The sequence below is a fragment of the Octopus bimaculoides genome, chromosome 30 (assembly GCF_046866305.1).
Source record: "Octopus bimaculoides isolate indiv1 chromosome 30, ASM4686630v1, whole genome shotgun sequence".
NCBI classification, from domain to species: domain Eukaryota; kingdom Metazoa; phylum Mollusca; class Cephalopoda; order Octopoda; family Octopodidae; genus Octopus; species Octopus bimaculoides.
The window spans coordinates 6958784-6984459 of NC_142957.1; the positions used below are offsets into that span (position 1 = coordinate 6958784).

General features: G+C 42.3%; 1 protein-coding gene across 3 annotated transcripts in view; it reads right to left on the minus strand.

Annotated features, from left to right (window-relative positions):
* Window positions 1–25372, minus strand: part of LOC106882317 (lysine--tRNA ligase) — a 30778-nt gene extending 5406 nt beyond the window's left edge. The window contains exons 1-13 of one of the 3 annotated variants that reach the window (XM_089346128.1): window positions 25238–25366; window positions 19628–19817; window positions 16961–17087; window positions 16075–16240; window positions 14107–14200; window positions 13139–13221; window positions 10064–10167; window positions 9191–9316; window positions 8459–8578; window positions 6964–7126; window positions 5734–5907; window positions 3245–3330; window positions 2272–2357 (exon numbers count right to left, since the gene is read on the minus strand). In XM_089346128.1, the coding sequence (XP_089202254.1) occupies window positions 2272–2357; window positions 3245–3330; window positions 5734–5907; window positions 6964–7126; window positions 8459–8578; window positions 9191–9316; window positions 10064–10167; window positions 13139–13221; window positions 14107–14200; window positions 16075–16240; window positions 16961–17087; window positions 19628–19779 (1481 nt within the window). In that variant the 5' untranslated portion in view covers window positions 19780–19817; window positions 25238–25366. Of the gene's footprint in view, window positions 1–2271; window positions 2358–3244; window positions 3331–5733; window positions 5908–6963; window positions 7127–8458; window positions 8579–9190; window positions 9317–10063; window positions 10168–13138; window positions 13222–14106; window positions 14201–16074; window positions 16241–16960; window positions 17088–19627; window positions 19818–25237 lie in introns of all 3 variants that reach the window. The other 2 variants (XM_089346129.1, XM_089346130.1) reach the window with 2 other exon arrangements.
* Between the last annotated feature and the right edge of the window lie 304 nt (window positions 25373–25676).

Consider the following 25676-nt stretch of genomic DNA (forward strand, 5'->3'; position numbering starts at 1 on the left):
TGACCTGTGGTTAAATAATAATAACAAAGTGGAGCACATTAGATAATGTAGTCTTAGATACACTATGTCAGAATAAATGACAAGATGGTCACGGTTATAACATCTTTGATCTAGGTCAAGTGGATTAGGGCTGACCCTGGGTCGAAACAAGCAACAAAGAATAACACATAACACTGTCTGAATCAACAGGATTGTCATGGTTGGAATTCATTTGTCTGTAAGTCTGCAGGATCGGGACTAAACAAGGGAAGACACATTAGATGATGTAGTCCTTGATACACTTGATACAGCTGGAAAAATCTCTGATCACAGGTCTGCTGGAGCTGAACAACAAGGAAGGGAGGACACATTAGGATAATGTAGTCCTTGATACACCATGCCTGAATTAAAGACAGGATGGCTACAGCTGGCACACCTTCAGTCTTAGATATACTGGATTAGGGATGACCTGGGGTTAAACAACTACAAGGAAGGATACATTAGATGATGTAGTCCTAGATACACTATGCTGGAATAAAGAACAGGATGATCATGGATGGAATGCATTTTATCATAGGTCTGCAGGATCAGATCTGACCTGGGGCTAAACACCAAAGAATGTGCCACCGGCACAGGAGCCAGTCGGGGGGGGGGGGGGGGGGGCTGGCATCAACCATGTTTGGATGGTGCAAGACAGGATGGTCATGGATGGAACATCTTTGAGCTCAGGTCTACTGGACCAGGACTGACCTGGGGCGAAACAACAGCAACAAAGAAGGACACATTAGATAATGTAATCCTTGATACAGCATGCCTCGATGAAAGGCAGGATGGTCACAGTTGGAATATGATCTTATAGGCGTAGGAGTGGCCGTGTGGTAAGTAGCTTGCTTACCAACCACATGGTTCCGGGTTCAGTCCCACTGTGTGGCACCTTGGGCAAATGTCTTCTACTATAGCCCCGGGCCGACCAAAGCCTTGTGACTGGATTTGGTAGACGGAAACTGAAAGAAGCCCGTCATATTTATGTATATATATATATATATATATATATATATATATGTGTATATATATATATATATATATATATATGTGTATATATATATATATATATGAGAAAAGCTGAACATTAGAAGCATCAGTTGTGGCATGCAAGAGAGACGATTGCGCTGGTATGGACATGTGGTGAGAATGGAGGAGGATAGCTGCGTGAAAAAGTGCCACACCCTAACAGTTGAGGGAACCCGTGGAAGAGGTAGGCCCAGGAAGACCTGGGCTGAGGTGGTGAGGCAAGACCTACGTACATTGGGCCTCACCGAGGCGATGACTACTGACCGAGACCTTTGGAAATGTGCTGTGCGTGAGAAGACCCGGCAAGCCAAGTAAGATCGTCGCAAGTGCCCCTGGACTGGTTCTTGTGCAGGTGGCACATGAGATGCACCATTTTGAGCGTGGCCGTTGCCAGTACCGCCTGACTGGCTCCTGTAGGATTTTCGAGTGAGATCGTTGTCAGTGCCCCTGGACTGGCTTGTGCGGGTGGCACATAAAAGACACCATTTCGAGCGTGGCCGTTTTCGTGCAGGTGACACGTAAAAGCACCCACTACACTCTCTGAGTGGTTGGCGTTAGGAAGGGCATCCAGCTGTAGAAACTCTGCCAAATCAGACTGGAGCCTGGTGTTGCCATCCGGTTTCACCAGTCCTCAGTCAAATCGTCCAACCCATGCTAGCATGGAAAGCGGACGTTAAACGATGATGATGATGATGATGATGATATATATATATATATATATATATATATGTATGTATGTGTGTGTATATGTTTGTGTGTCTGTGTTTGTCCCCACCAACATCGCTTGACAACCGATGGTGGTGTGTTCACGTCCCTGTAACTTAGCGGTTCGGCAAAAGAGAGACCAATAGAATAAGTACTAGGCTTCCAAAGAATAAGTCCTGGGGGGGGGGGGGGGTCGATTTGCTCGACTAAAAGGCGGTGCTCCAGCATGGCCGCAGTCAAATGACTCAAACAAGTGAAAGAGTTATGTCTAGTACATGTTAGATAACACAGTCCTAGGTATATTATATCTGAAATAAAAAACAGGATGGTCATGGAGGGAACGTCATTAGCTACCAGGCTTGCAAGCCTGGTAGCTAAACACTGTTGCCACGAAAAAACCTCAGCTACATTAAGGAGCTCCATTGTAACCATGAGAGACAGTACATTGTTTAAAGGGTCAGTTGGGGATGGGGGGGGGGTGAAAGGAAAGGACGGACCTCTGAAAGGCCCACTTACCATTTAGCTAGGGGACTCATTATTTCTGGATGGTCGATAATAAACGTGGGGTTCAGGCATGTTTCCTCAAGGAATTCTCCAACCAACTACAAAAAAAAAAACGAAAACAAACATATTTTTTTATTTTTATTATTATTATTATTATTAGTAATAGTAGTAGTTGAGACCCCCTTCGGTCATGACTGACCCATGGGATTGCACCTAGAAAGTTACCCCTCCCAGGCACAACAAGTCCGGGCAAGGTTGTTTATGGAGGGCCAGCAATCGCCCATGCAATACCGGCCTTCCCCTCTCCACACCATTGATGTTATCCGAGGGAAAGGCAAAAGGGGCCGATACAGCTTGGCACCTGTGACGTCGCAACTCATTTCTACAGCTTGAGTGAACTTGGAGCAAGATGAAATAAAGTGTCTTGCTCGAGAACACAACATGCAGCCCAGTCCGGGATTCGAACTCACAACCTCACGATCGTAAGCTCGATGCTCTAACCACTGAGCCATGCACCTTCACAGTAGAAGTAGTAGTAGTAGGGCAGTGAGGTGGCAGAACTGTTAGCAAAATGCTTAGCAGTGTTCAAATTCCACCGCGGTTGACTTTGCCTTTCATCCGTTTGGAGGTCAATAAAATAAGTACCAGTGAAATACTGGGGCTCAATGTGATCCACTGACTCCCTCCCCTAGAATTGCTAAGCCTTGTGCCAAAATGTGAAACCGTTATTATTAAGGCGGTGAGCTGGGCAAAATGTTCGCCTTATGATCATGAGCCAATGTTATGCAATTTCACGGGGCAAAAAAATGTTGGAGTAGAGAAAAAGAGAGAGAGAGAGAGATACAGTAAGAGAAGGATAGACACAGATGAGAAAGAGAATAAGAAATTAAAAGAGATGACGAGAGAGAGGGAGAGAGAGAGAGAGAGAGAGAGAGAGAGAGAGAGAGAGAGAGAGAGAGAGAGAGAGAGAGAGAGAGTAGGTTACCTTATCAAGTAATCTTGCAGTGGTGCGTGGTGTGGGGCACTCCACATTTTTCTTCTTACAGAGATCATCAAAAAATTGTCGGCTTTCTGTAGGAGAAGGAAACAGATTGCCGTGTGTCATTATATTGTAGTTGTTGATAATGATGATGTTTTTTGGATGATGGAGGGTGAGAAAGATAAGATACAGAGAGAAAGATAACTTGAACAGGTGCCATTTATGTGACACCGGTGTCTTCCACAACTGCGATTTTGCTTGGCTTGATGGGTCTTCTCAAGCACGACATAATGGCAAAGGTCTCGGTCATTGCTTCTATGGGGCCCAACATTCAAAAGGAGTTCAGCCACTTTGCTTCTGTAAGGTCCAATGCGTGGAAGGTGCTCTTTAGGTGCCACCAGCACAGGTGCCAGTTACATGACACTGGGGTACACCAGGCACATGCATCACAACCATATGTGCACAACATAGCGATCTCATATCAAGGTAAATAACACATGACCTTGCAGGTGGGGGTCCAGTTAGAATTTTCTTCGGGCTGAGTAGCCCATCCTGAATATGGGTCGTTTAAGGATGTTGAACGAAGCACCCATGTTTCCTGAGGTGAATTATTCAAACCCCAAAGAATTCCGCTCAACACATGGCCATGACTATGATTTCACTTGGCTTGATGGGTTTTCTCAAGCACAGTATATCGCCAAAGGCCTTGGTCACTGGTCATTGCCTCTGCAAGGCCCACTGTTTGAAGATCATGCTTCACCACCTCGTCCCATGTCTTCTGGGTCTACCTCTACTGCAGGTTCCCTCTACAGATCAGCACTTCTTTACACAGCTGTCCTTGTCCATATGCATCACATAACCATACCAGCGCAGTCCTCTCTCTTGTACACCACATCTGATGCCTCTTATGCCTAACTTTTCTCTCAAGATGCTTACACTCTGTCGAACATGCACAATGAAGTTCAAAGATTGATATATATGTGTGTGTGTGAGAGAGAGAGTATTATATAAGCCTTCTTAAGGCACAGTCAATATGCACCAAAGCACCAAAATGTATCTACATTAGTTCTAATCCAGTCTGGTAGAGTGCACACAGCCAGGACTCAGACACCTGATGTCTACCACAGATCTAACTGATTGAAACATAGTGTAGATGTAGCCATCATCCTTTAACTTCCGTTTCCCAAGCTGGCAAGTAGGCCCCAGTCTGCTTTGGCTTGGCCTCTACGACTAGATGCCCTTCCTAATGTCAACCATTTTACAGAGTGTATTGGTCGCCCCTAGGAGGCGCAATGGCCCAGTGGTTAGGGCAGCAGACTCGTGGTCATAGGATCGCAGTTTCGATTCCCAGACCGGGCGTTGTGAGTGTTTATTGAGCGAAAACACCTAAAAGCTCCACGAAGCTCCGGCAGGGGATGGTGGCGAACCCTGCTGTACTCTTTCACCCCACAACTTTCTCTCACTCTTACTTCCTGTTTCTGTTGTGCCTGTAATTCAAAGGGTCAGCCTTGTCACACTCTGTGTCACGCTGAATATCCCCCGAGAACTACGTTAAGGGTACACGTGTCTGTGGTGTGCTCAGCCACTTGCACGTTAATTTCACAAGCAGGCTGTTTCCATTGATCGGATCAACTGGAACCCTTGACATCGGAAGCGACGGAGTGCCAACAACAACAAACATTGGTTGCCCTTTATGTGGTGCCAGCAAGGGTGCTCTTTACGTGACACTGGCACAGGGCCCAGGGCCCCTGCAGGCCTCTCTGCATCAGCAGGAGGAGCAGCACTAACACTTCTGCTGTGGAGGATGGGTCTTCCTGAGTACAGCAAAGCTCCCAGATATCTCAGATACAAAAGAAATTTCATCTAAGTAGTATTAATAATCTTGCTAATAACGATAATGAAGATGGTAGTGATGATGATGGTGATGGTGGTGATGATGATGATGATGATGGTAGTGAAGATGATGATGGTGGTGAAGATGGTGGTGGTGCTGATGGTAGTGATGATGATGATGATGATGATGATGGTGATGATGATGATGGTGGTGCTGATGGTAGTGATGGTGATGATGGTAGTGATGATGGTGATGGTGATGGTGATGATGATGATGGTGGTGCTGATGGTAGTGATGGTGATGATGGTAGTGATGATGGTGATGGTGATGGTGATGATGATGATGGTGGTGCTGATGGTAGTGATGGTGATGATGGTAGTGATGATGGTGATGATGATGATGGTGGTGCTGATGGTAGTGATGGTGATGATGGTAGTGATGATGGTGATGGTGATGGTGATGATGATGATGGTGGTGCTGATGGTAGTGATGGTGATGATGGTAGTGATGATGGTGATGGTGATGATGATGATGGTGGTGCTGATGGTAGTGATGGTGGTGCTGATGGTAGTGAAGATGATGATGATGATGATGATGATGATGATGATGATGGTGATGGTGATGGTCAGGACGACATTGATGATAGTGACAATATACCCACCCTCGGTGTGAAATTTTGTCGGGTCAGGGAACTTCACGGCCAACACTTTCTCCAGTTCCTCAATCATGGATATACGACGGAATGGAGGAGTGAAGTCCACCTCGTACACCTCACCAGTTGGTCCGTCTGGATGATATTTGATCTTGTGGCCGCCAGTTATCTCCTTCACCATAGCTGCAGTTAGAAATAGAAATACATAATTTCACACACACACACACACACACAGACAAACATGTATATGATGGGGTTATGGCAAACATACACACACACATGCACACAGGTGCATATGACATAGGTATGCATGATGAACTTAACCCTTTAGCATTTAAATCGGCTGAATCTGGCCCAAATTTCCGACCTGTTTTATGTTCAAACCAGCCAGATCCAGCCTCTCACACTTACCCTACAATGTCGATCTAAATATGCAACAATCGTATCACTGAACTGTCAAAGCTACAAGATAACGTAGTGATCAATTCAAAACAATTTATTTAAATAAGCATTGCAAGTGACAGAAAGGTCAGAATGCCGAAGGGTTAAAGCACATACACACACCCACGTGCATAGAAAGGGATTAAGGTGCATACACACTCACATATGCGGAGGAGCACTCCTTCGGTTACGACTACGAGGGTCCCAGTTGATTCCGATCAACGGTACAGCTTGCTCGTGAAATTAACGTGCAAGTGGCTGAGCACTCCACAGACACGTGTACCCCTAACGTAGTTCTCAGGGAGACTCAGTGTGACATACAGTGTGACAAGGCTGGCCCTTTGAAATACAGGTACTACTCATATTTGCCAGCTGAGTGGAATGGAGCAACGGGAATTGAACTCGTGACCGTACGATCATGAGCTGAATGTCCTAACCACTAAGCCACAGCACCTTCACACACTCACATATGGGCTTAAAGGCCACACACACACACAGATAGGCAGGCACACACACACATATATACAATGAGCTTAAATTTCATATATACCGACACATTTATGATGGTTTTAAGGCTGTTTCTACTCATCAAATTAACTCCCCCTTCACACTACAGCATAGTGGGATTGAACCCAAAACAATATGGTTGCAAAGCAACCATCTTACTCACACAACCACACCTATGCCTATAAGGGAAAAATAAAACGAAAAATATAAAACTAAACAATAACATAGAAGATTCAACTGTAAAGGTGGAGATTGCTACAGCATGGTCGTAACCATTACATAATATCTTACTTGATAACATTGTCTCAGTGAGCTTCATCAAGTCCTTATAGTCCGCATATGCCATGTAAAATTCGCACGTTGTGAACTCTGGGTTGTGGGTCATATCAATGCCCTCATTTCGGAACTGACGGCCCATTTCATACACACGGTCCATCCCGCCAACAACCAGCATCTGAAATTGGGAGCAGAAGATATTTTGTTTTTAACCCCTGAAGCATTTAAAAATGGCCATATCAGACCCAAATATTCTACCTGCCTTATGGCCAAATTGACCCAATCTGGCCTCTACATGAGTCCAGTTCCATATGCCCACGGGTATATGGTGTAGTGGTTAAGAGCGCAGGCTGTTAACCCCAAGATTCCAAGTTCGATTCCAGGCAGTGACCTGAACAATAATAATAATAATAATAACAACAACATAGAAAAATACCTTAGGAACGAGAACCCAGGTTCGAAATTTCCCCAAGACACCTGATGAAGGCTGGAGGGTATATCAGCTGAAATGTTGTGTTGACAACAAACAAGATGAGGACAAATATCCATCAAATGTAAATAATCTCTACATGAGTCAATCTAAAAATAAACAATTCACGGCGGTGCATCAGCATGGCCGCAGCTCTAAGCTGAAACTATAAAAAAAAAAAAAATCATATCATTGAAATCTCAAAGCTATGAGATAATGCATGATTAATTCAAAACAAGGCCAGATCCAGCATCTCACACCTACCCTACAATGTCATTCTAAAAATAAACAATCACATCATTGAAATTTCAAAGCTATGAGATAATGCGTGATTAATTGAAAACAAGGCCAGATCCAGCCTCTCACACCTACCCTACAATGTCATTCTAGAAATAAACAATCGCATCATTGAAATCTCAAAGCTATGAGATAATGCATGATTAATTGAAAACAAGGCCAGATCCAGCCTCTCACACCTACCCTACAATGTCATTCTAAAAATAAACAATCACATCATTGAAATTTCAAAGCTATGAGATAATGCGTGATTAATTGAAAACAAGGCCAGATCCAGCCTCTCACACCTACCCTACAACGTCATTCTAGAAATAAACAATCACATCAGTGAAATCTCAAAGCTATGCTTGAAAAGACTCATCAAGCCAAGTGAAATCACAGTTGTGGAGACGTGCCAGTGACACGTAAAAGGCACCCACTAAACTCTTGGAGTGATTGGCATTAAAAGAAGGGCATCCAGCCGCAGAAACCAAGCCAAAACGGATAACTGGAACCAGGTACAGCTCTACAGCTAATCGGTTCCAGTGAAACCATCCAACCCATGTCAGTATGGAAAACGGGCAGTAAATAATGATGACACGGGCTCGGACCGAAAGAGTTGCCATGCAAGTCCACCTCTGTAATCTCTGAAGGAAAATGCATATTTTTAAATGACATTCTGCAGAAATTAATTTTTGAGGGTGTATTATTGGGTGAGCTACAGAAGGGAGCAATGTGTTTGTTAGATTGAGGGTAAATTCTCACCTTGAGGTACAATTCGGGAGCAATCCTCATGAACAAGTCCAACTTCAACTCATTATGGTGAGTGACAAATGGCTTTGCTGTGGCGCCACCTGGTATCATACTCATCATTGGTGTCTCCACCTGTTGGTAAGAAAAAAAAAAAAAAAAAAAAAAAAAAGAGGAGAAATAAAGAAATAAACAAAGAAATACTCTTTTGCTCGTTTCAGTCATTTGACTGCGGCCATGCTGGAGCACCGCCTTTAGTCGAACAAATCGACCCCAGGACTTATTCTATCGGTCTCGTTTGCCGAACCGCTAAGTTACGGGGACGTAAACACACCAGCACCGGTTGTCAAACGATGCTGGGGGGTGGGGAGTGGGGGGGCAAACACTTCTTTTAATTTTCATAAACCAAAATTACTCACAAGGCATTAGTTAACCCAAAACTAAACTAAAAGACGTTTGCCTGAGGTGTCATGCAGTGGGACTGAACTCAGAAGCATGTGGCTAAGGAAGCAAATTTCTTACCACATAGCCACGACTGCAACCAAGTGGAGGAAAGGGAAACAAAAACACAAAAAAAAAAAAACCATTCATTATTTGAAAAACAAACGGCGGTGCATCAGCATGGCCACAGCTCTGAGCTGAAACTACAGGAAAAAACCCCCAAAAAACAACAACTAAGGATTAGTGACAACCGAGTGACCGCTGCCACCACTGCCATCACCACACCATGCAGCCACTATTACTCACCTCTAAAAATCCATTCTGGTCCAGGAAGTTTCTGATGAAGGAAATAATCTTGGTTCTTGTCACAAACTTCTGCTTCACTTCATTGTTGATAATTAAATCCAGATAGCGCTGTCTGTAGCGAGTTTCCTATTGGGGTAAGACAAAAAAAGAAGAGAAAAGGGGTCAGTGTTGTTAGGAAGGGAAAGCTAGATGTAGGGTCTCTTGCTTGGGGATAAAGAATAAGAGACAGGGGTCATTTGCTAAGGGATAGTGATGTTCCTCTACCCTTATTTTGAGGGGGCGACATGTTTCGCCTTTGTATAACCTACCACAGCTGCATGGGATGGAGTACACGCAGCTTTTTTGCTACTAACCCCAAAATTCCGAGTTCGATTCCATGCAGGGACCTGAATAATAATAACATCGAAAAATACCTTAGGAAAGGGAACCTAGGCTCGAAATTTTCCTAAGACACCTGATGAAGGCTGGAGGGTATATCAGCTGAAACGTTGTGTTAACAACAAACAAGATGAGGACAAATATCCATCAAATGTAAATAATGTACAAGTGAATTTGTTAAAAACAAACTAAGAATTTTGAAAGACGCTTCTATAAAACTGTTTTTCAAACATCGAATGGCTATGAGAGGTTCATATCAGATAGGGTCCTTTTTAGAGGGAGATAAAAGACAATGGTGTGAAATAGGGGTATCTTGACAGAAAGAGGAACTGTGATAGGGTCTGTTGCTAGGGAGTCATAGAAAAGAAAGGAAGACAGAAAGAAGAGCAGTGAGAGGTAGGGTTTTCTGGTAGGAGCTACATAGGAGGCATTAGTGAGTGATAGGGACTTTTAGGGATCTGAGAGGTAGACGACAGACAGTGCACATGTACTTACCTGATTCTTCACCCCATAATATAGATGAGGCAATTGATGTAGACAGGGAGATAAGAGAACCATTTCTATAGGTATAATACTCAATTCACCTTTCTTGGTCTTACCTGTCAATAGAGACAAAGGAAAGTTAATTAGAAGCAGACGTACACAGTATTCTTTCACGTTCATGGTTCAAATCCCACCTAAACCCACTTCACTTTTCTTCTCTGTTTGTGCTGAATAAAAATATTTTGTGAATTACTGTCATCACCTAAATGTGCATTTATATATACATACACACAAATATATATATATATATTTTTTGCGTGGCCGTTGCCAGTACCGCCTGACTGGCTCCCGTAGGATTTTCGAGTGAGATCGTTGCCAGTGCCCCTGGACTGGCTCTTGTGCGGGTGGCACATAAAAGACACCATTTCGAGCGTGGCCGTTTTCGTGCGGGTGACACGTAAAAGCACCCACTACACTCTCTGAGTGGTTGGCGTTAGGAAGGGCATCCAGCTGTAGAAACTCTGCCAAATTAGACTGGAGCCTGGTGTTGCCATCTGGTTTCACCAGTCCTCAGTCAAATCGTCCAACCCATGCTAGCATGGAAAGCGGATGTTAAACGATGATGATGATGATGATGATATATATATATGTGTGTATATGTACATATATATATATAGAGAGAGAGAGATATTAATATTTCTAAGTCTCTCTAAAGGAGACTACGGCAGCGGTACTGGAAATTAATAGTTATCGCCAAGCCAACATGGCAGTCCCAAAAATAGGACGAATGCTGCCGTTGATTAGCTCCAAGAAGCCATCAGTAGCGACGCCTGCTGGGTTCAGCTGCTCTGCATTGACAAGGGGCAACACCCTGAAACTAGTCTGCAGATGCCAAACCAGCAAGGGGAAGCTGCTGACCTCCCCTGTTCGAAGGTTATAAAGGACAGGTTCGTGTGTCACATAGCTAGCTAGAGGTGATGGCCTCTTGGAGCTAATCCACGGCAGCATTCGTCCTAATTTTGGGACGTAAACACTCCAGCATTGGTTGTCAAGCGATGTTGGGAGGACAAACAGATACACAAACACATATATATATACATATGTACAACGGGCTTCTTTCAGTTTCCGTCTACCAAATCCACTCACAAGGTTTTGGTCGGCCCGAAGCTATAAGTAGAAGACACTTACCCAAGGTGCCACGCAGTGGGACTGAACCCGGAACCAATGTGGTTGGTAAGCAAGCTACTTACCACACAGCCACTCCTGCGCCTATACATCATCATCATCATCATCATCGTTTAACGTCCGCTTTCCATGCTAGCATGGGTTGGACGATTTGACTGAGGACTGGTGAAACCGGATGGCAACACCAGGCTCCAATCTAATTTGGCAGAGTTTCTACAGCTGGATGCCCTTCCTAACGCCAACCACTCAGAGAGTGTAGTGGGTGCTTTTACGTGTCACCCGCACGAAAACGGCCACGCTCGAAATGGTGTCTTTTATGTGTCACCCGCACGAAAACGGCCACGCTCGAAATGGTGTCTTTTATGTGTCACCCGCACGAAAACGGTCACGCTCGAAATGGTGTCTTTTATGTGTCACCCGCACGAAAACGGCCACGCTCGAAATGGTGTCTTTTATGTGCCACCCGCACAAGCCAGTCCAGGGGCACTGGCAACGATCTTACTTGGCTTGCCGGGTCTTCTCACGCACAGCACATTTCCAAAGGTCTCGGTCAGTAGTCATCGCCTCGGTGAGGCCCAATGTACGAACGTCTTGCCTCACCACCTCAGCCCAGGTCTTCCTGGGCCTACCTCTTCCACGGGTTCCCTCAACTGTTAGGGTGTGGCACTTTTTCACGCAGCTATCCTCATCCATTCTCACCACATGTCCATACCAGCGCAATCGTCTCTCTTGCACACCACAACTGATGCTTCTAATGTTCAGCTTTTCTCTCAAGATACTTACACTCTGACGGGTATTCACATTGACATTACACATCCAACGGAGCATACTGGCTTCATTCCTTGCAAGCTTACGTATGTCCTCAGCAGTTACAGCCCATGTTTCACTGCCATGTAGCATGGCTGTTCGTACGCATGCGTCATACAGTCTGCCTTTTACTCTGAGTGAGAGTCCCTTTGTCGCCAGCAGGGGTAAGAGCTCTCTAAACTTTGTCCAGGCTATTCTTATTCTAGCAGCTACACTTTCAGCGCACCCACCCCCACTACTAACTTGGTCAGCCAGATAGCGGAAGCTATCGACTACCTCTAGTTTTTCACCCTGGAATGAGATAGAAGTTGTTTCCTGTTTATATAGATATATATATATATATATATATATTAACAAATACATATATAAAACTTACATATGCACACACACGTGTGTGCATATGCAATCTACATAGTAAACATACAAACAGAAAAAATTTAACTACTTCTCCATAGATTGGAAAAAACGATGGATAGACTTAATTGATTTTCTAACCTTAGTGGGGTTTCCTCAGAGTCACCTACGTTAATTAACTAATTAACAACCCCAGTTGGCTGGATGTGATTGGGGAAGATCTCCAGAGGTTCACCGTTACCTTGGAGAAGACAGAGGGGCTGGCATGGGACTGCCAACGATAGAGAGCACTGGTGGATCTTGTTGGCTCATGATGCTGCCTCTGGGACCTCTAACCTGGGATGAGCCCAGCCCCATCAAGCAAGAGCATGAAGAAAGCAAGTAAGGTTTGTTCAGCAAGAAATTGCAGAACTCTGATCCTTTAACGAGAGAAGAGAGTCCATTGTGATGTAACGTAATGGATGGACAGATGGAGTGAGTGAGAGTGAGAGAGAGTTTGAGGGACTCACAGTCAGTATGAGTGAAGGAGTGAGAGAGGGTAAAAGTGAGAGAGTGACAGTGAGTTTGAGTGACTCAGAGTGAGTGAGAGAGGGTGGGAGGGAGTGAGTTTGAGTGACTAACAATGAGGGTGAGTGAGAGAAGGTGAGTGTGTGAGAGTGACTCACAGTGAGTATAGATATAAAAAAAATATATAAAACTGTACAAATATACATACACACACTCACACATATATATACATACCTGGGTATCCTCTTACTCCTACCATGTCTCCTCTCTTCACTTTTTCATTTGTTGACAGGAATTCATCTTCAGATCTATAATACCTATAAATGACAATGAAGAGAGAGAGAGAGAGAGAGAGATAAACAGAGCGAGAGTATATATTGAGACTGCACATATATATATATATTATTATATGTATTTATTTTCTCCTAATTAATAAATAACTCAGACAAAATAAATTGGTTAATAGATACCAGGGTAGCAAAGATCACAAAATGACTGGGGTGTAACTCCTGTTTATGAGGTAGTTGAGTATATAAATTTACATATATATATATATATATATATATATATATATATATATAAGAGATTCTCATTTTTATATATCATCATCATCATCATCATCATCGTTTAACGTCCGCTTTCCATGCTAGCATGGGTTGGACGATTTGACTGAGGACTGGTGAAACCGGATGGCAACACCAGGCTCCAGTCTGATTTGGCAGAGTTTCTACAGCTGGATGCCCTTCCTAACGCCAACCACTCAGAGAGTGTAGTGGGTGCTTTTACGTGTCACCCGCACGAAAACGGCCACGCTCGAAATGGTGTCTTTTATGTGTCACCCGCACGAAAACGGCCACGCTCGAAATGGTGTCTTTTATGTGTCACCCGCACGAAAACGGTCACGCTCGAAATGGTGTCTTTTATGTGTCACCCGCACGAAAACGGCCACGCTCGAAATGGTGTCTTTTATGTGCCACCCGCACAAGAGCCAGTCCAGGGGCATTGGCAACGATCTCGCTCGAAAATCCTACAGGAGCCAGTCAGGCGGTACTGGCAACGGCCACGCTCAAAATGTACCCAAATACAGAGAGAGAGAGAGAGAGAGAGAGAGAGGGAGAGAGAGATAGAGAGGGAGAGAGAGAGAGAGAGAGGGAGAGAGAGAGAGAGAGAGGGAGAGAGAGAGAGAGAGAGAGAGAACGTACTTTGCATTGGCCATCACTTGGATTTTGACATTGTCTCCACGGAGATCATAGAAGAGAAGTTTAGCACCAGACACTCTCTTGGAGTGGATTCTTCCTGGAAGGAGAAGGACAACAAGAACATAATAAGAGAAAGAGAAGTGGTGTAAGCGAAGGCTCTGGCAACCATCGGGACATGGAGAAGTTCCAAGCTGCCAAGAAAAGAACAAAGTTTTAATTTTTCAGTTCTATTATATCTTATCAGTCTCTTTTGCTGAACTGCTAAGTTACAGTCACATAAACACACCAACACTAATTGTCAAGCAGTGGCAGATCTATTCAAAAGGCTTTGCTCAGCCCAATGTTCCACACAGTGGGATTGAACCCGGAACTATGTGGCTATGAAGCAAGCTTCTAACCACACAGCCATGCTTGTGCCTATATATATATATATATATATATATATATATATACACACACACACAATTGGCTTCTTTCAGTTTCCATTTACCAAATCCACTCAAAAGGCTTTGTTCAGCCCAATGTTCCACACAGTGGGATTGAACCCGGAACTATGTGGCTATGAAGCAAGCTTTTAACCACACAGCCATGCTTGTGCCTATATATATATATATATATATATATATATATATATATATATATACACACACACAATTGGCTTCTTTCAGTTTCCATTTACCAAATCCACTCAAAAGGCTTTGTTCAGCCCAAAGTCATAATAGAAGACAGTTGCCCAAGGTGCCACACAGTGGGTCTGAACCCAGAACCATGTCATTGAGAAGGAAACTTACCACACAGCCATGCCCACGCCTATATATATTCAATGTATCAATCCTTTCTACGAGAGGCACAAACTTTTGATGGGAGGGAGTTAGTTGATAACATCAACCCCAGGGCTTGACTGGTACCTACTTTATCAAACCCCGAAAGGACAAAAGGCAAAGTTGACCCCAGCAGAATTTGAACTCAGAACATAGGGACAAACGAAATGCCACCCATCAGCATTCAGATCACCCTGTCCAATATAATCCTTATTTATTCACATTGTTTTCAATTAATCCTGCATTATCTCATAGCTTTGAGATTTCAAAGATGTGATTGTTTATTTTTAGAATGACATTGTAGGGTAGGTGTGAGAGGCTGGATCTGGCCTTGTTTTCAATTAATCATGCATTATCTCATAGCTTTGAGATTTCAAAGATGTGATTGTTTATTTTTAGAATGACATTGTGGGGTAGGTGTGAGAGGCTGGATCTGGTCGTTTTGAACATAAAACAGGGAGAATATTTAGGTGGACATATCTGGTTTAAATGCTAAAGGGATATATATATATATATATATATATATGCATGAAGCAATGAGAGAAACCTCTACATTTTAAAGATAGCAGCCAAATCCCCTCGACTGCGGCCATACTGGAGCACCGCCTTTAGTCAAACAGATTGCTCCCAGGAGTTATTCTATGTAAGCCTAATAATTATTCTAACAGTCTCTTTTGCCGAACTGCTAAGTTACAGGTACGTAAACACACCAACATCAGTTGTCAAGTGATGGTGGGGGGACAAACACAGACACACAAACGCACATACATATACATACATATATATATATATATATATATATATATATATATATATATATGTATATATATATGTATATATATATATATGTATATATATATGTGTGTATATATTTATATATATATATAAATATATATATATATGTATACGATGGGCTTCTTTCAGTTTCCATCTACCAAATCCACTCATAAGGATTTGATTAGCCCAAGGCTATAGTAGAAGACACTTGTCCAAAGTGCTACGCAGTGGGACTGAACCCGGAACCATGTGGTTGGGAAGCAAGCTACTTACCACACAGCCACTGCTGCACCTGTTTAAAAAAATTTTTTTTTAAAAAGGGAAGGGTTCACATGCTTGACCATACAGCCATGCATGAGCCCCCACACTTTACCTGCGACACTGACTTCAACATCTTCCATTACAGAGCCTGGTTCGACATCGGAATATTTCTCGATGAAAGTGTTCAGTGACAGCGACACATGGAACTTGTGTGGATATGGGTCGTTGCCACTCACCTTCAGCTGTTCCACAGCCTTAGTACGGATTCTGAAGTACTCCTGCAGGAAAAATAAGTAGAGTGAGTAAGTGAGAAAGAGAGAGAGATGGAAGAGTACTGTATTATCATCATAATAAGGCATGGCCGTGTGGTAAGCAGCTTGCTTCCCAACCACATGGTTCCAGGTTCAGTCTCACTTGAGTAACTGTCTTCTATTTTAACCTTGGACCAACCAAAACTTTGTGAGTGGATTTTGGTAGACAGAAACTAAAATAAGCCTGTTGTTTGTCTGTTTGTTTGTTTGTGTTTGTGTGTCTTTGTCCCCCATCAAAACATGACAACTGGTGTGGGTGTGCTTACATCTCTGTAACATAGCAGTTTTGCAAAAGAGACTGATAGAATAAGTACTTGGTTTTCATCATCATCATCATCATCGTCGTTTAACGTCCGCTTTCCATGCTAGCATGGGTTGGACAATTTGACTGAGTACTGGTGAAACCAGATGGCTACACCAGGCTCCAATCTGATTTGGCAGAGTTTCTACAGCTGGATGCCCTTCCTAACGCCAACCACTCCGAGAGTGTAGTGGGTGCTTTTTACATGCCACCGGCACAAAGGCCAGTCAGGCGGTACTGGCAACGGCCACGCTCAAAATGGTGTATTTTACAAACGCAGATATACACACACATATCGAAGATGAGTGGAACATGTGACGAGGTGAGTCTGAAGAACCTGCCCCACCTGGAATAATAAACAATGAAAAAGTGGGGGGGTTACTCACATTTGGATCAATATCATCGTCATCGGTGCTGATGAGTTTGTTCTGCTTCTCTGATGGTGACACTAAGGCACACTTTTCTGCTTTCTCCTGGGCTTTCTTCTGAGCCTTCAACTGACGCTTCTGCTCACTGGACAAGAAAGAAACACAGACAGGGATGTGTGTAGTATGTATGTATACACAGTATACAAACACATACATACATACATAATACATACATATATACATACATATTAGCCAACCACTCAGACTTGAGATATAAGAACATACCATAGATAGAAAGATAGATAGGAAGGTAAATAGAGAGGAAAATAGATTGATGGCTGGATGAATAGGTAAATAAAAAGATATATAGTTTTAGGGAAAAGAACCAAGTTTCAAGAACTCTTCGATGAAAATCCACTATCACATATAGAAAAATTAATAATTAAAAACTAATAATTAATTGAGTTTTTACCTGTAATTTTGGATTTTGTCCCTAATATTATTATAAATAAAAAGATAGATAGTTAAAGAGGTAGAGAGAGAAAGTGAGAGAAAGAGAGACAGATAGCCATATAGATAAATAGTGAATGAGAAAGACAGACAGACTGTGAAGGTTGAGTCATGAATTTCTTTTGTGTTGGTGATTCCAGGCGTTTCCCACTCCATGCGCTGCTTTTCAGATCTTGGCTGAAAGCGATGGGCCAAAGTCTTATCTCATATGACTGTTCTCTCCAAAAGAAAGCTTTGCCCTCATTACTGTAATGATTGAGTAAGCACTAACCGATCACATGAATGTGCTTATGCATTTTGGTAAGCTCCCTTGGCGGTGGAGGTGCGTGGCTCAGTGGTTAGGTTAGTGGGTTGTAAGATTGTGGTTTTAATTCTTGGATTGGGAGATGTGATCTTGAGCAACACACTTCATTTCACGTTGCTCCAGTCCACCCAGCTGGCAAAAATAAGTTATCCTGTGACAGACCAGTGTCCCATCCAGGTGGGAAATATACACACGCCATGGAAATGGAAATTGGCTCTTGGAGTCTATATGACTTGAGAAGGAACTTTACTTTTTCTTCAAAGCTGTCTTGGAGTATTCTGTATGCAGAACCGTTGCTAATTTGCTGAAAGAACATGCCACCTCATTGATGGTCACTGGTCAGTTTGTTAGAACCATCTCTCAAGCTTGTTCAATCGTGACATCTGAGGTTGAGGTTGATGGGCGTCCAGCTCCTTCTTTGTGCTTCATGCTTGTCTGGCCATTTAAAAACTTTTCAATCCACTTATACACACTTCTGTGCAGAAGAGCATTGACGCCCATATTGCAGTCAAAGCTTGCGATTAATTTTGGCCCCTGACACACATACGTGTGTATGCGCGCGCGTGTGTGTTTGTAAGAGACAGAGTGTGAGTGAGTCAAGGGGTGTGTGTGTGAGACAGAGTGAGAGAGCGGTGTGTATGTAGTATTTACTCTCTCTCTCATACACACGAACACACAAAATAGAGAGTGAAGCTTTTTTGCCGTTGTTACGTCAATACCGGAAGTTGACATTGAGGAACCTTTTTAAAGAAGTGAATCTTAAATATAAAGCAATATTATCTATTTTTAATTAAAAAAATCAAATGAAGAGCCTAAGATTTATCCGAGGTCAAATTATTCACGCATAACAAGTATGGAAGCATTTGGTGAAGTCGATTTCACGTGAAAAGCGATTACACACACATCTCTGTTTTATATATAGTATAGATATACACACTAGTATTATAACCTGATTTCATTTGGGTCTACTCAAGCCACATTTTAAAACTGAGGAATTTTCCCGTTGCCTTACTGGCATTTGTGCCAGTGACATGTGAAAAGACATTCAAACAAGGTCATTGCCAGTGCCGCTGGACTTGCTCCTGTGCAGGTGGCACATAAAAGCACCATTTGAGCATGGCCATTGCCAGTACCACCTGACTGGCCTTCGTGCCGGTGGCACATAAAAGCACCCACTACACTCTCAGAGTGGTTGGCATTAGGAAAGGCATCCAGCTGTAGAAACTCTGCCAAATCAGATCGGAGCCTGGTGTAGCCATCTGGTTTCACCAGTCCTCAGTCAAATCGTCCAACCCATGCTAGTATGGAAAACAGACGTTAAACGACAACGATGATGATGATGATGTATATATATATATATATATACACACATCATTATTTCTAACTAAAAGATTGGAAGGGTATGGTTGGATCACCTTTGGTCATAGGTCTGCTGGATCTGGGCTGACATGGGGCTAAGCAACAACAACAAGGACACATTGGCCGATGTAGTCCTAGAAACACTATATCAGATAAAAGACAGGATGGTCATGGTTGGAACATGTTTGATAATAGGTCTGCTTTATCAGGACTGACCAAAAGGCTATAAGCAACAACCACCACAATGAAAGGCACATCGGATAATTTAGTCCTAGATACATTAGGCCTGAAAGATAAGTAAAAGATAAGATGGTCACAACTGGAAAAACCTTTGATTAAAAACAACAATTACTACTACTACTACTACTACTACTACTACTACTACTACTACTACTGCTGCTGCAATCCAAACACAAACCCAACATATATTTTGTTTTTCAAACGAAGGGAAAGGAGTATGAGGCATGATGGTCATGTATGGGATGGGGTGAGTAAAAGGCAAAGTTATTTACCGTTTCTTAGAGAAGGTCGACGGAGCAGAGTGAAAACAGGCAAGAGGCGGAATCTTGCTGTTTGTCTGCGGGACGATACGGAACCAGCCCGGACACGCCCTCCCTGCCACTGCCGACCGTGATAACAGGAGAGATGCTGTTCGGAGGAGCATGGCTGATGCTTAGAACACCGATTTTGAGGCCATTCTACCTAGCATCAAAGACAGGAAAGGAAAGAAAAAAAAAAAAGGTTTCTTTTAATAAAAATGTATAATAGGAGTGTATACAGGCGCACGCATGACTGTGGTTAAGAAGCTTGCTTAGCAAACATGTAGTTCTGTGTGGCACCTTGGGCAAGTGTCTTTACTATAGCACTGAGCTGACCAAGGCCTTGTAAGTGGATTTTGTAGATGGAAACTGAAAGAAGCTTCTCAGGCATGGCTGTGTGGTAAAAACTTTGCTTCCCAACCACATGGCTCCAGTTTCAGCCCCACTGCACAACACCTTGGGTATCTTCTACTATAGCGTTGGGGGCAAAATCCTGGTTTAAACACCCCATATACCATTCATAACACTTTTATTTTTTGAATCTACACATGAGAATTCATGTGATGATGAAAAATTTTTTTTTTTTAATTTGTTACCCACCACACCCACCCATAAATCCTAAAAGTTCCACCCTTCTTCTGAATTTTCTTTTTAATATCAGAGTTTAATATACAGACAGTCTGAATTTTTTGCTTAAATCTCAGCAATGGACCACTCTTGGGCGCATAATCATTCCATTAAATGTGTTTATGGGGAAAGAAATATTGGAAAACATCAAAACATGTCAGAGTGACAAAGAAACGAGGAAAGTATCAGGTGGTCGTGAGATGTGCTAAAAACAACAGTTAAATCGCCCTTAAATTAACACACAAAAACTTCTTTTTTTTCCCTAATAGTATGAATTCCTGAACTCACAAAACTTTCCTAAAAATTCCAAAAACCAAAAAAGCTATAAGGGGTTACATGGGGTGCTTAAACCAGAATTCCACTGCATTGGGCTGACCAAGGACTTGTGAGGGTGGGCAGAAAATGAAAGAAGCTCATCAGACATGAATTGAACGTAAATTGACAACATATATGTATGCATATATATATATATATATATATATATATGTGCATACGAATATATATATGTGTGTATACATACACACACAGCCCATCACCAACCCTCTGTCACTCTCTTAACTTACCTACCCACTCTTCCCGATCCCTTGTTGATACTCCTTCTCTTGTATTCAATTTCATGAATATTAATTTCAAGTCCTGGCACAAGGCCAGCAATCTCAGTGGAAGGGTAAGTGGCTTACATCGACCCTTCTGCTTAACTGGTACTTGTTTTATCAACCCTGAAAGTGATGAAAGTCAAAGTTGACCTCAGCAGAATTTGAACTCAGAACGTAAAGGCGGACGAAATGCAGCCAAGTATTTTTGTCCTGCCGGCTCGCCTTCTGGCAGAAATGTTTTCTACTATAATAATACTCTTGTGTTTTTCTCTGTCACAACACATGAATGAGAAAGGAAAGGGGCGATAGACGAATAAGGAAGTAAGGGGTGATGGCAAACTGGTAGGATGGTGAACATTCAATGCTGGAAAGAAAATTCAAACAGCGTTTCAACTCTGTGTGAGTTCATGTGTGTGTACAAGGGAAGTATGTGAATGTGTGTGTGAACCAGTGTTCTTTCAGTAACAAATGATGATCAATGTCACATCTCAAGAGACAAATACTAGATAACATTGACAAGTGTATTAATTTGATTTACCATCCATATTTATATATAAAATACTATAATTAGTCGTCATTTTTGACGGCATGGGGACAGCTAGTTGAGAATAGACTCTGACAGCCTGTTACCAATATCTTTATTTTTTTATGGCCCACAGGAGGCTAAACATAGAGGGGACAAACAGATTAAGTCGATTATATCGACCCCAGTGCATAACAGGTACTTATTTAATCGACCCCCGAAAGGATGAAAGGCAAAGTCGACCTCGGCGGAATTTGAACTCAGAACGCAGTGGCAGACGAAATACCACTAAGCATTTCGCCCGGCCTGCTAATGTTTCTTATTTCTTTACCGCCCACAAGGGGCTAAACATAGAGGGGACAAATACGGACAGACAAAGGGATTAAGTCGATTACATCAACCCCATTGCGTAACTGGTACTTATTTAATCGATCCCGAAAGGATGAAAGGCAAAGTCGACCTCGACGGAATTTGAACTCAGAATGTAACGGCAGCCGAAATACCGCTAAGCATTTCGCCCGGTGTGCTAACGTTTCTGCCAGCTTACTGCCTTACCAACATCAGTGTCTACCTTCCAGTTACTCCCACCCACCATTACATAATGGGGGGGGGGGCGTAACCATTTATCTCTCCTACAGCAAGGCATCTGTTTCTGTCCCTTTAGCCTCTCAACACCTGAGATAAAGCCAACCTCACCCCTCTCTACTGCATTCCCACTAAGTCAGAGGCAGGGTGGGGGTGGGGGTTCTTCTTGCAAGTTTTTCGATCATACTGGTGCCAATGCAAAAGAGAAATCCTGTACATAGGTGCAGGCATGGCTGTGTGATAAAAAGGTTGCTTCCCAACCACATGGCTCCGAGTTCAGTCCCACTGCATGGCACTCTGGGCAAACGGCCCCCACTGTAGCCTTGGGCTGACAAAAGCCTTGTGAATGGATTTGTCAGGCAGAAACTGTAAGAAACTCATCATATGTGTGTGTGTGTGTGCCCCCTCCACCACCATTTGACAACCGGTGTTGGTTTGTTTATGCCCCCATAACTTTGTGGTTTGGCTTAATGAAAAAAATAAGTACTGGGGTTGATTCATTTGACTGAATTCCTTCAAGGCATTGCCCCAGCATGGCTGCAACAACTTCTTTGAGAAGTTATGACAACTTACAGCTCTGTAGTTTCACTATGTCCTGCATTTCATGGAAGCAAGCAGAGGTTTCTCAGAAATCAACGAGTGGGGCACTAAAGTATAGTTATGCCTTTTCATTGGCTGTAACAACTTCTTTGAGAAGTTATGACAACTTACAGCTCTGTAGTTTCACTATGTCCTGCATTTCATGAAAACAAGCAGTGACGCACTAAAATATAGTTACACTTTTTCACTGGCTTCAAACAACAATGCCTATTTTTATAGTAGCTGCAATTTTCAGCTGTGTATTTTCACTATAGCCTGTATTTCATCAAAACAGAAACAAATCTTCTGGAAAGTTACAAGGGCGGGCACTAAACTGCAGTTACGCCCCATCACTAACACTAACAAATCTTCCTCCTTCCCCTCTTCTGTAAGCAACCACACTTTTCTGCTACCTATTTCCACGAAATCTTGTATTTCATGGACGCAAACACACAGGTCTTTTAGTTTAGCCCTGCAGTGGGTGCAAGGTCAGCATACTTCTTATGTCATTGACCCTTGTTCCTAGAATTGCTGATAACTTATCAACTACCCCCACCATGTAAATATCTAAAATAAAACTGCAAAGTAGAATTAATTAAAAAAAATTTCTTGACTTCAAACCTCTTTTACTCTTTTACTTGTTTCAAGTCATTTGACTGCGGCCATGCTGGAGCACTGCCTTTAGTCAAGCAAATCGACCCCAGGACTTATTCTTTGTAAGCCTAGTACTTATTCTATCGGTCTCTTTTGCCGAATCGCTAATTTACAGTGACGTAAACACACCAGCATCGGTTGTCAAGCGATGTTGGGGTGACAAACACAGACACACAAACATATACATATATACGACGGGCTTCTTTCAGTTTCCGTCTACCAAATCCACTCGCAAGGCTTTGGTCGGCCCGAGGCTATAGTAGAAGACACTTGCCCAAGATGCCACGCAGTAGGAATGAACCCGGAACCATGTGGTTGGTAAGCAAGCTACTTACCACACAGCCACTCCTAAAACACACTGACATTGATTATCAAGCAGTGGTGGGGGACAAACACACACACACATATATATATATATATATATATATATATACATTTCTGTCTACCAAGTCCACTCACAAGGCTTCAGTAGGCCTGAGGTTTCAGAAGACACCTGGCCAAGGTACCACACAGTGGGACTGAACCCAGAACCATGTGGCTGGGAAGAAAACTTCTTACCACACAACCAAGCCTTATATACTTGTACAGACATGTATTACTTCCTCATTGATATTGTTGTTTAGCCAAAAGGTCAGACCTGACCCAGTAAATACCAAAGGTATTCCAGCCATGACCACCTTCTCTTTATTCAGACACAATGTATCTAGGACTACATTATCTAATGTGTCTTTCTGTCATTGTTTAGCCCCAGGTTAGTCCTGATCGAACTGACCTATAATGAACGGTATTCCCAAAGTGGATATTCTATTTTTTATTCAGACATGGTGTATCTAAGACTACAATATTCAATGTGTCCTTCAGTCATTGTTGTTGTTGCTGTTTAGCCCAAGGTCAGTCCTGGTCCAGCAGACCTATGATCAAAGTTATACCAACTATGACCATCCTGTCCTTTATTTAGGCACAGTGTATCTAAGACTACAGGATCTCTGGCTCACACTTTTCAATTCCTTTAACTCTGTTCCAAAAGAGATCAAATCTGGTGTATTGCTGTAATTTTATGATCAAAGGCGCTCCCTCTGTGGACATCCTGCCTTTTAGTCAGACTTAGTGCTGTAGCTGGGGTTTCTTTGTCTATTGTATTTCTGAGACAATAAGATTTGGTAGTTATTACTAGCAGACAGAATGCCTCCCCAATCACACATGCATAGAATAAACAGGAAAAACATGAAATATATCATTAAGATGGTCATTCAATATGCAATCATTTAATGTGTATATGTATGACTCTCATTCTCTCTCTCTCTCTCTCTATATATATATATATCTGTAAACATGTGACACTTATTCACATATTTTTACAGATAAATTCCTCTATTTGCATAATATCGAGGTCTCTTTCTTTCTTTCTTATGCACCTATATATACAGATCGATGTAGGTATGCACATACTTGTACGTATATATACATATACTCATTTATTATTTGTTTATATATATATATATATATATATATATATATATATATATATATATATCCACACACACGTTTATATTCATGTATATACATACATATGTATATATATACACACATGTCTATATTCGTGTTTGTGCATGTGTGTATATATATATATATATATATATGTATATATATACACACACACACGTCTATATTCGTGTTTGTGTATATAATATATATATGTATATAGGCATAACTACTCCCAAAGTCTAGGGGGTAAAACCCTGTAGTTATGCCAATGCCATATATATATATATGTATATATATATATATACACACACAAGCACAACATACATCCCATATAGCCGGTGCGTGGGGTGCGAACGAGACACGTTGTGTTTAAACTCCGTCTGTTCTCTACTCCACGAAAAAATATACATCCATACATTAAAAACTACATATATAAGCCAACTTGTACATCACTATACACAACCACTGCATATATATACATATATATATATATACACGCACAGATAAATGAACAAAGGGTCAAAAAAGGCTTACTTCTTGCTAATAGTTGCAGTGCTGTTCTCATCCGCCATGCCGGGCAACACGAGGTTTAACGTTCTTTTCGAGGGTTGGTTTGAAAACTTGGATTTGGTTTCACAGTCGGCGACTGACTGACGAAATGACGAAATACGATTTTAATTCAATAGCTTTAAAACAGAATTTTTGGAAGCCCGCCCTCATTATACATATGGATGATTGCACAACTGTATATACGCACACATATTAATTGCTGCATATGCATCTACACACATACATGTATCTAACCAGTTAGTTGTGTACCCGCCTATCTTTACAGATAAGAAAAAGATGATGAAATATGTCACGAACTAAGACTTCAGAATGAGTGTGCGTGCGATTATGTACATGAATAGATAGATAGATATCTTTTACCTCGTACTTGCTTCATCCGTTAGACTGCGGCCATGCTGGGGTT